Here is a 10,732-nt window from a genome sequence, read left to right as displayed (position 1 = left end):
GCAGTTACACTCGCATTCACGAGCAAAGAATGACCGAAATACTTTCTCATACACGCCGCTCTGTATGCGTAGAAAGTCCGCGCTTTCTGACGTCTCCTGCCAGTCGATTGAACGGAGGAAGCCGTCGAGAACCGGGTCGTGGGGGTCAGTAGCTGACGGAGCCGATGATGACATGAACCAGGCTCGTGCCTTTGGCCTTTGTGAAGAGGGACTTGCCAATTCGGAAACGGGATACTCATATTGATGCATCGGACTGGACGACGACAATACTGGGTTTACCGATTTTGCTGTGGAACAATCCTCGGATATGGAGACTTCGGTATCGACATCGAACGGAGGATTTTGGGCATCATAATGACTATGATCGTGCTCGTCATTTTGTAAAATAGGTGGCAGTACTGGGACGGGCCTGAGGTCGGTTGGACCGTGAGTCGCAGCGTTTGGCCGTGTCGAAGCATCACCCCTTATATCAAGGGCGGAGAGCTTGGCAATCAACGGCGAACTGTGGGATCCTTCGTCTCGCTGTACGGTCGATGGCCCCGGACGACTTGGCAGTTCAGAAGGCGTTGAAGTTGCGTGCCTTTCTCGCGCTGGCGGATCCACAGGACTGTGATCTTCGTTCGCGTACGGTCGATCTGGTCATATAAGCCTCATTGTTAGGCCGCTAGGCAGTAGATATGGATTGATAGAAGAACTGGACCCGAACGAACCTATAGTAGCTGCAATGGTCTGTGACGCGGATGATATAGGCAGTGCACGATCAACGATCACGCGTAGATGTGGATCCAGAGCATGCTCCCGAACAAGTCGCAGTGTCTGTTTCGCATGGAGTGCTTCCTGCCGTTGCCTCTGCCGTTCCGCTTTTTCCTGTGCGGTCAATGCTCGACGACCCATCTTGAGTGAGAATTATGAACTGGCATGCATCACGATGCTCCTCGCGAATTCGCGCTCTGCTATTTCCTCCCGCACTTGTTTACATTTACTTAGTTCATAGTATCCCCCTTTTTCCCCTTGAAATGACCATAATTGTAATTGGCTGTCACTTACATTAGTGCGCCTTTCTTTAATGAGTTCAAAAGACTATTTGTGAGATGTAGGCCGTTATAGTTTGCGAACCCTGGCAATCTGTCGTATCTGATTGGACTGGGAAATAAGAAGGTTGTATTGGCGGTGATAGAGCTGACCAGGTTATGCCGTGACTAGGATAGGTGATTGGTTCAAGGTCAAGATATTGGTGGTTATGGCGGTCGCAGTAGCAAGGGAGTGCGTCACATTCAGCAAAACGAATTGGTGAGGTCCTAGTTCAGAAGGGCATTCCTCCTACAATGACCAATAATGGTAAATATTTAGAATGACTGACCTGTAAGTCAAAACGAGGAAACATTACAATACACATCTATAACATTATTTGTCTAAGTTCAAGTTCGTTTCTGTTTCATTTCCATCGTCATGTGATAAGTAAGATTATTCCTCAACTGATGCACATGTACTTCCGATGCGAATAAGAGGTTCCTCATGTGGAACTGTCTTCATTCATCTGTGATGCAGTTGAGCCGCCTTGTCGTTCATCTTGACGATGCCGCCTGCTGAGGATATGCAGGGTATAGCGAACCAAAGTATTTTCTCATTCGTTGTTGAGGATATGGCAGGGTTCTTTCGATTTTATAATGCATCGTATTGGCTGCTCAAAGACTCGACAGGGTTCTTCCCATTTTATATTTCCTCTTATTCGCCCATTTCTCAAGCCACTATCAAGGATCAAGATCACTGAATATGAGATCAACCTCGAATTCTGTCTTTACTCAGCAGTAGCCTCTTCTATTAGTATGTAAAATTCTCTATCATGTTCTTAATATTTTGATTACGCTGAAAGGTATCGATTGATCCACGTTTTATTTCGTGCACCGACGTGGTTGATTTACTGTGGAATTTCTCAGTGTATTGTTCACCACACACGACGCCGCCCCAACCCGCACCCTCAACGCATGACTGATATATTACCCCTCAGCGCTACCGCGCTGCACCTGCCATGCGCACCGCCTCCGGCGGATTAAACCCTTCACACCCCTTTATCCCTTTATTTACCTTTCTCCTTAACCCCGGTCATTCTTTCCTCACTCTCTACTTAATAACGCCAGCGGTTGCTTCCTCACTCTCTACTTCAATCACGTCAGCAGTTAGCAACCTGCAACTTATTACAACTCCCCTTACCTTTTACTTTATCTACCCTTAACTCTATTACTTAGTAGTCTATAACTGCTTTTCTATCTCTGCCTTTTTTACCTTATTCCCTTGCCTAACCCAGCGCTGTCGCGCTGCACCTGCCGTGCGCACCGCCTCCGGCGGATAATATAAAAAAAAAAATTTAATCTTTTTACACTTATTTTAACCCTTTAATCACTCCTTTCAACCCTAACCATTATTACTCTCTATAACCCTAACCCTTTCACCTGCTTTAACCCTAACCTTGAAAAACTCTATAACCCTAACCCTTTTACCTGCTTTAACCCTAACCTTGAAAAACTCTATAACCCTAACCCTATAACTCTGTTTACCCCTAACCTTAAAATAAACACTAGATAGAATAATATTACTTTTCTTCCTTAACCCTAACTCTTGTTACTACTGCCTTACACTTACTATATCTACTACCTTTAGTAGATTATAACCTTACTCTTTAATTTCCCTCTTTATATCTTATCTTTCTCTTTCTACTTTATAACCCTTTTATCCTACTAGTTACTTCTTCCTAACCTTGTGTTTTAATGCTTTATAATAACCCTAATACTATACATCTACTATTTAATCTTACTATTATAAAATCTCTTTATTTTTTTCTTTTTTTCTTTTTTTCTCTTTCCTTTTCTGTAATATTATCTTTCATCCTAGTTAATCTTTATATTTACCCTTAGTTATATAAGTACTATTTACTTACTTTTCCCTTTATATAGTACTTATACTACCTAATATATTTTTACTTTCCTTTCTCTCTTTATTCCTTATATGCTCTCTTTATATAAAATATAATAACCTTTTTATTACTATCTTTATAGCAATATACTCTCTGTCCTAACCTTTTTCTTTTCTAGTAATATACTGTACAATTGTCACGGGCTGGGCTCGGTAGGGCAGGTGAACGGGGAACGCTTCAGGCAGAATACGGTCTATTGCTACGGATAGGCACTGCAGGCAGGTCAGGCTCTATTAACAAGACGTAGCTCGAGGAGCTACGTTCAGGAACTATCTGGTCGGTAAACAAAGTCTCTGCGATAACGTATCGCCACGTGATCCGGATCTACCTTGTTAGTGGTCTAGGGTAGGCCAGTCTGGTCGAGCTGTGACAGTACCCCCCTCTCTTAGCATCGAGCTCTGTCGAGATAGGTCACTGTGGTCCAGGTTTATCGGGATATCTCCTGTGGAAGTTAGCCACAACCTCGGCGGCGTTCTCCACATAGTCTGCGGGGACTTCTGTTGGGTCTGCGTATCCAGCCCATTTCACGGTATACTTCAGTCTAGGACGGCCTCCGCGGCCGCGTCTGTCCCAGCGGGAATCTACGATATCTTCGACTTCCCACTCCTCTACTCCTTCAGCTTCGACAGGCGGCGGCGGGTCTGGATTCTGGCCCGGCAGCGGGTCGGTAGCGGCGGGCTTAAGCAGGTTTGTGTGAAATACCGGGTGTATCTTCATACTGGCAGGCAGTTCCAGTCGGTAGGCGTACGGGGAGATAACCTTCGTGATCTTAAGCGGGCCGATGTTCTTCCAGTCTAGCTTCTTCTGCGGTCTCAATGTCTTGATGTTTCGGGCGTCTAACCAAACGTGATCTCCTTCACGATATTGTCTGGCAGGTCGTCGGTGACGGTTCGCTTGGGTTTCGTAGCGGGCTTGCGCGGCTATACTCTCGGAGCGTAGGTATTCCAGTATCTCATTCATTTTTTGCGCGAACTTCTCAGCGTCTCTTGTGGCAGGTGTTCCTTTGACTGTAATTGTAGGCTCGAAGCCCATCCGCGGGTTGAATCCGTAATTCGCGAAGAACGGGGACATACCGGTCGTCTCAGACTTCAGGGAGTTCGCAGCGAACTCGGCCAGAGGGAGCCATCGGCTCCAGTCATCTTGTAAGTAAGATACATAGGCTCTCAGGTACTGTTCCAATATCGCATTTAAGCGTTCTGTCTGTCCATCGGTCTCGGGGTGATAGGCGGTTGATAGCAGCGAGTTGATTGATAGCTGCTGGGTAAGCTTCTTCCAGAACTCAGCCACAAATTGGGGTCCCCGGTCTGATATAATTGTATGTGGGAGGCCATGTAGCTTCCACACCTCTTTCAGGTAATAACGGGCGGTGTCTTCTGCATCACAGGTCCCTTTACAGGCGATAATATGTCTCATCTTCGTGAGGCGGCAGGCTATAATCAATATGGCGTCGTGTCCTTCGCTGGGCGGCAGGTAGGTGATAAAATCCATTGATATGTGTTGCCAGGCTCGTTCAGGTACCGGTAGGGGCTTTAGGACTCCTTGCCTTGCCTCTCGGGCAGGATTGGCTCTTCGGCAGGTATGACAGTTCTTAACCCATCGTTCAACATATGACAGCATTCCAGGCCAGTAGTAATCGCGGGAGAGTAGATCATAAGTACGGGCGCGGCCTGGGTGACCAGCTATAGGGTGTTCGTGGCTAGCCTTCAGGAGTGCGGTCTTCAGAGGGTCGTAATTCGGAATATAAACGCGGTCTCGGTATAGCAGTCGGTCTTGTATTACTTTGCATTCGGCAAGTGTGATCTTCGGGTGGCGTGGGGCTCCTTCTTCTAGGGCTTGCAGTATCGACTGTAGATCTTCATCGGTCTTATAGGCTTGGTCTAACAGGCGGCTAATGTCTTCTGGTAGCTCTAAGGAAAGGATGGGTTCCTCTATTGGTATTGAACCTTGTCGGTGCGGTTGTCGGATGCGGGCTCTCTGGACCTTTAACGGTGGAAGTTGCCAATTCTCCTTCTTCAGGACTACTTGGCTCTGGTGCGCCAGGCGCTCATCCCCCTCTTTAGGGAGGTCCTCTGACCTCCTGGTCAGGGCATCGGGCTTAACTCCTTGCTTCCCTGGTCTATAGGTGATCTGGAAATTAAAGCGGGACAAGAATTCAGACCACCTAGCCTGCCTCCTATTCAGCAACTTCGTGGTCGTGAAGTACTCGAGGTTCTTGTGGTCTGTAATAACTCTGATAGGTGAGGGTGCTCCCTCCAGTTCAGGTCTCCATTCTTCAAAACAGCGGATAATAGCCATCAGTTCCTTGTCGTAGATCTCGTAGTTACACTCTGTAGCAGTGTGCTTCTTTGAGAAGAACGCCACCGGGTGTAACCTTCCTTCGTTATCATACTGTGAGAGTACGCCTGCTGAGACATAATCAGAGGCATCGGTCTCAAGGATCACGTCCTTGGTCCAGTCAAACGGGCGTAGAATTGGTGCCGTTATAAAGGCTTCCTTTAACCTTACAAAGGCCTTCTCGCAAGTATCGTCCCATATAAAGGGTACATCCTTTTTTGTCAGTCTATTCAGGGGTGCTGTGAGCTTTGAGAAGTCACGGATGAACCTCCTATAGAAGTTCCCGAAGCCAATGAAGACTTGTACATCTGTCAGGCAGGTCGGTGTTTTCCAGTTCTTAACAGTCTCAACCTTCGCGGGGTCCATTCTGATGCCTTCCTGGCCCACGATCAGGCCCAGGAATTTCGTCCCTTTCACTAGGAATTCGCACTTCGATGGGTTTGCGAAGAGCCAGCGATCTCAGCCTCTGGAGCACCAACTTGAGGTGCTCTATGTGCTCCTCCCGGGTCCGGCTGTAAATCAGGATGTCGTCTAAGTAAGCTGTACAGAATATATCCAGGTGCTCTCGCAGAGCGTCGTTAATATAACGTTGAAACGTTGCAGGGGCTCCTGTCAGGCCGAAGGGCATGACCAGGGACTCATATAATCCGAAACGGGTCCGGAAGGCCGTGAGGTATTCTTGGCCCTTCTCGATCCGGAGGTTGTTAAAAGCGGATACAATATCTATGCGGGAGAAGTACTTTCATGCCGGACAGGTTGTTCAGGGATTCCTTGATCAGGGGTAACGGGTAGCGGTCCTTTACGGTGATATTATTCAGGGCCCTGTAGTCCACGCAGAATCGTAGCCCGCCGCCTGGCTTCTTGACAAACAGCACTGGGGGAGGCGACGGGTGAAGAGCTAGGTCGGATGAATCCTTTGCGCAGGTTCTCATCGAGCCACTCTCGTAGAGCTGTCAACTCTTCTCGGGACATTCCATATAGCGGGCCGAAGGGCAGCTTCCCTCCGGGTATCAGTTCAATGTGGTGATCTCCGGCTCGGTGCGGAGGTAGCTTCTCTGCTTCTTTAGGCGAAAATACGTCCTGGAACTCTCGTAGTTCCTCGGGCAGTCTCAGATCCTCACTCTTATTCTGTAATGCTCTGTCTATCTGTTCCAGGGTGACAGCGAAGAAGCGACAGCGGGTTCTCCGGCTATATAGTCTGACAGCTTGTAGGGATATAGGAAGGATATCCTTCCTCCTCAGGCTTTGGGGAATGTTCTGTTCTAGCTGGCGGAGGAATTTCTTTGGGACGGTCTGTAGGGCTTTGATTTTTGTGGGCTTGGCTGGTGTATTACAGAACTTCTGACAGTATAGACTATTAAAGGTAAAGGTGTGGGCTGCGAAGCCTACCTGTGGATCGTGTTGCTTTAACCAGGGCATTCCTAAGACTATAGGATAGCTGGCTAGCCGGGTGACGTAGAATAACATATTCTTCTGGTAGTGGTCGGCGATACGGAGTCCGGCACGGACGTAGTGGGTGATCTGTCCACTCTCGGCAGGGCGGCCATCGAATACTTCTATTTCGAAAGGCCTCTTCAGGGGGCGGAATTGCAGGTTCTGGGACTTAGCCCAGCTTTCATCAATGAATCCTTTCCCTTCTGCTCCGCTATCTGTCATAGCGTAAGAAGGTATTGGTTCCTTTCCAGTTGATATTAGGTTAGCAGGTAAAATCATTAAGTTAGAACGTTGGTTCCCTTCCTCTTCAACTGGAATCCCATGGACCGAGGCGGCAGATAGTCTGATCTTCAGTGCGGGTGGTAGTGAGGCGGGAGCCTGCCGCCGACTTAGGACAGGCTCGCCCCGTTTTCCTGGTGCCTTCGTGAGTTGCGGGAGTCGGATCGGTCTAGAGCCGGGGATCTTGGAGAGGAGTGACGGCTATAGCGGTAAGGGCTCTGGGGAATAGCTGCGTGTCGGAATTTAGCAGGCCGGGTGTCGGGTTCAGGGCAGTCGCGGAGGTAGTGAGATGACGACCCGCAACGGAAGCACTGGTTATTCTCTCTGCGGTAGTTCGGGCGGATATAGCGGCGTTGATTGCTTAAGTCCATGGGGTCTCCGGCAAGCTGGGGATTCTCAGGGGGGCTTCGACCCCTACGGGGCGAGGGGGACTTCCTCTCTTGTCTCTCGGCCCGTGTGCGTGTAGGACCTACACGAGGTATAGGGTTCGACCTCTTAGGGATATAGGGTCGGCTCTTCTCACGGTATTCTTGCAGGCGTATATCCAGTTCCTTGAAGTGCGATACTAATGTATTATAGCTGTAATCGGCAGGGGGGTTATTCAGGAGCATCTCGGATAGCTCTTTCGATACGGCCTTCTCGAGGAAAGGGGCCAGGGCATCTCCCTCAAGGCCGCTATCAAGGCTCAGGCTCTGAAACTCGGCATAGAAGGTAGAGAAGTCTCTATCTCTCTGTTTGATAACATCTAGCTTCCGTCGTGCTGTTCTGGCTTCGTTCGGGTCCCCATAGGCGCCCTGTAGGATATCCAAGATATCCTGATAGTCTGGAAGGCGGCAAGCTCCCTTAAAGATGTAAGGTTGTATGAGCTTGTAGGATTCCTTGTTCAGTCGGCTATTCACATAAGCCATACGGCTCACTGCAGTCGGGTATCGGTCTTCATTAACGGTTAGTTTCTCTGTAATGGCATCACGGAAGCGGCGTAAGTCTGCGCGGGTAGCTTCAAACTTCTCAGGGTCGGGTAGTCGTTCTGAAAGGTAGGCGGAGGCGGTAGATCGGGTAGTAGGAGGCGGAGCCGCTCCCACAATCTCAGCTGCTTGCGTCTTAGCAAGGGGATCAGGCGTAGCGGAGGGCGTTAGGGCTGATACAGTAGGTAGTCTAGAGGCTATAGCTTGGCGGGCTTCATCCCGGGCCGCCTCTAGTTCCTTTTCTTTCTTATCAAGCCGGTCCTCTACCCATGACCTCTGCATCATGGCGGCGGACTTCTCGATCTGTACCGCCTGTAGGGTGTTCTGGAGGTTCAGGATTTCCTCTTGCTGGGTCTCGACCTGGACTTGGAGCTCTACGAGCTTCCTATCGGCTGCGACCTGGTTGGATTCCTGTTCTTTCATCCAGGCGTAGGCGTCGCTTAGGTATTGGTACCACTTATCGGGGTCCTCTGCATAGCATGCCTCATATTCGGCGCGGCTTCCTGGGATAGCGGGGGGAGTCGGGTGGGCAGGCATTGCGTTCGGCGTCCAATTGGTGGGAGCTACGTAGTGTCACGGGCTGGGCTCGGTAGGGCAGGTGAACGGGGAACGCTTCAGGCAGAATACGGTCTATTGCTACGGATAGGCACTGCAGGCAGGTCAGGCTCTATTAACAAGACGTAGCTCGAGGAGCTACGTTCAGGAACTATCTGGTCGGTAAACAAAGTCTCTGCGATAACGTATCGCCACGTGATCCGGATCTACCTTGTTAGTGGTCTAGGGTAGGCCAGTCTGGTCGAGCTGTGACACGCTGCCCCTGTTTTTCTCTTTCACTTGAAAGGGGTTATCTGGCGAAACTGCCGCGACTCCACTTTCAGCGATGCGCTTAATCGTCTGATTGGATCTCTAACCCTATCTCTTTAAGTGGCACAAGGCATCCACGAAGTCACGACAGGGGTGGGGGGCCAATCAAAATGAACCGTGACAGCCGGTACCTCCATCTACACCTAAATTGGCGTGTGATATAAGTACCTACAGTCAGCATTGTTACAAATCGCTACATCATACACTTTGCAGCCGTACCTGCTAACCCGACCTCGTGCATTTCCTGATATCGGCTGTAAATAACCTCCTTTTTTTTTCCCCCTTTTGGCGGGTCGAGGCTGCCCTTGGCGGGGGCCTTTGCAAGCTAGGCAAGGTGAAGAGCTATTTCTGCCTCTGTAGACATGATTGATATCTCTTTGTAGGTGAATTTGCCGTGCTTCAAGATCCTCGCTGTCTTCTTCCTTCCCTGTACGGCATCTCTTCCTTGTGCAGCTATCGGTGCCGTACTTGTTGAAAATGGCGTTGTAAATAGCCTCTTTCCAAGCTTGAAGCGTGGTATAGGGCTTCGAACGAGGCTGCCGGGTCTTCTTCTGCAAAATGAAGCTATTCGCAAGTGCGACTTCAAGGAGGAAGGACCACAGCAACGCCTGCCAAGGACCGCGCCGGAATCGATGCTCATATGTTGTATAGGGCCTTATCTGATAGCCGCGGTCCACGTGATTCATTTCAACGTTATACTGAGCGGCAATAGAAGGAATAGGGATCATCCTGAAGCTATCACCATTGAATACCTGCTGCAGGCGTTGTGCCTCTGCCTTTGTGCCTCTTTTGTCGGGCAACATCCTCTTTATACGTGTGCGGGCAAGAGGGGCTGCGCTGTGCACAGTTGAAAGGAAGAGCACTACAGAGCTATCTTTCCAAGCGATTTGAAGGACCTAGAGGGAACAGAAAGAGACAAATTAGTAAGGGAAATATAGGTAAAGTTGTCCAAACCTGTTTATCCTTCGTCGGGATTAAATATACCTTATTATACGCCAAAGGCTTGCCATCAGGAAGCTTCCCGGTCTCTTTTATATGCTTCATCTCGGTGGTGATGCCGCTGTTAGGGCGTGCCGTGCCTGTAGCCCCGTATCCAAGCTGCCGAAGAAGGCGGAAGAGCTGCGGCGACGAGAAGAGGTTATCTGTGAAGACGTGATATGTCTGCGTTAACAGCCTTTTCAGTAGGTGAACCACGACGCTCTGTGTATTGCTGAGAGGGATCTCGGTCAGCAGCTTTCCCTTCTTGCCGCACCGTTGTGGTATAGGTAGCTCAATCGCTACAGCCTTATATGGTGATGCCTTCACATGCCAAAGCCACTGCAGAAAATAGCCCTGTTGCGCAATAACCCAGACTTTGAACCCTACCGGCGTAGGCTTTCCCTTGACGAGCGTTATCTCTTTTGATCTGCCTGTAAAAGGGATCATACACTCATCTACAGTCAGATTAGTCCCTGGAAGATAGAGCTCGATAGACACCCTTTGTATGTGATCAGACCACTCTTCAGCCGCTTGGAAGGTCTTTGGAAGATCGTCCTCATCCCTCACATCGAGCTTGGTGTAGTCAAAAGTGCGGAAACACCTTATAATCAGCTGAAACCGGCGTAAGGGCGTGAACTTGATGATTGAGTGAAGGGGGCGCTGATCTCCTAGCCTAGGAGCCTTCCAATGGTCCTTGAGGGATTTTCCCTATGAATTCCTAGGTAAATAAGGACCCCAAGCCATACATAAGCTGTTGCGGTGGAGATGCCTTCCCACTTGAGAATGCGGGACTGTTTGGAAAGGGGGGTATTCCAGTTGTCAATAACGGCATTTTCGAGCAAGTGAGCGACCCAGCTGTTGGTGTATTCAATCCATGACTGTACAAGGGAAATAGGTACGAAAAGCT

General features: G+C 49.3%; 1 protein-coding gene across 1 annotated transcript; it reads right to left on the bottom strand.

The window, feature by feature from the left end:
- Window positions 1-7,128: 7,128 nt before the first annotated feature.
- On the bottom strand, window positions 7,129-10,657 carry FOXG_17761 (uncharacterized protein; the record flags this gene model as incomplete). The annotated part of the gene is made up of 4 exons (XM_018397750.1): window positions 7,129-8,546; window positions 9,281-9,743; window positions 9,832-10,426; window positions 10,572-10,657. The coding sequence occupies 4 exons, from the start codon at window positions 10,655-10,657 to the stop codon at window positions 7,129-7,131; spliced, it is 2,562 nt and encodes an 853-aa protein (XP_018244174.1).
- Window positions 10,658-10,732: the final 75 nt, after the last annotated feature.

This window comes from Fusarium oxysporum, chromosome 6, assembly GCF_000149955.1.
Source record: "Fusarium oxysporum f. sp. lycopersici 4287 chromosome 6, whole genome shotgun sequence".
NCBI lineage: Eukaryota > Fungi > Ascomycota > Sordariomycetes > Hypocreales > Nectriaceae > Fusarium > Fusarium oxysporum.
Note: the sequence above shows the minus strand (reverse complement) of the source record. Positions and strands in the feature narration are given on the sequence as shown.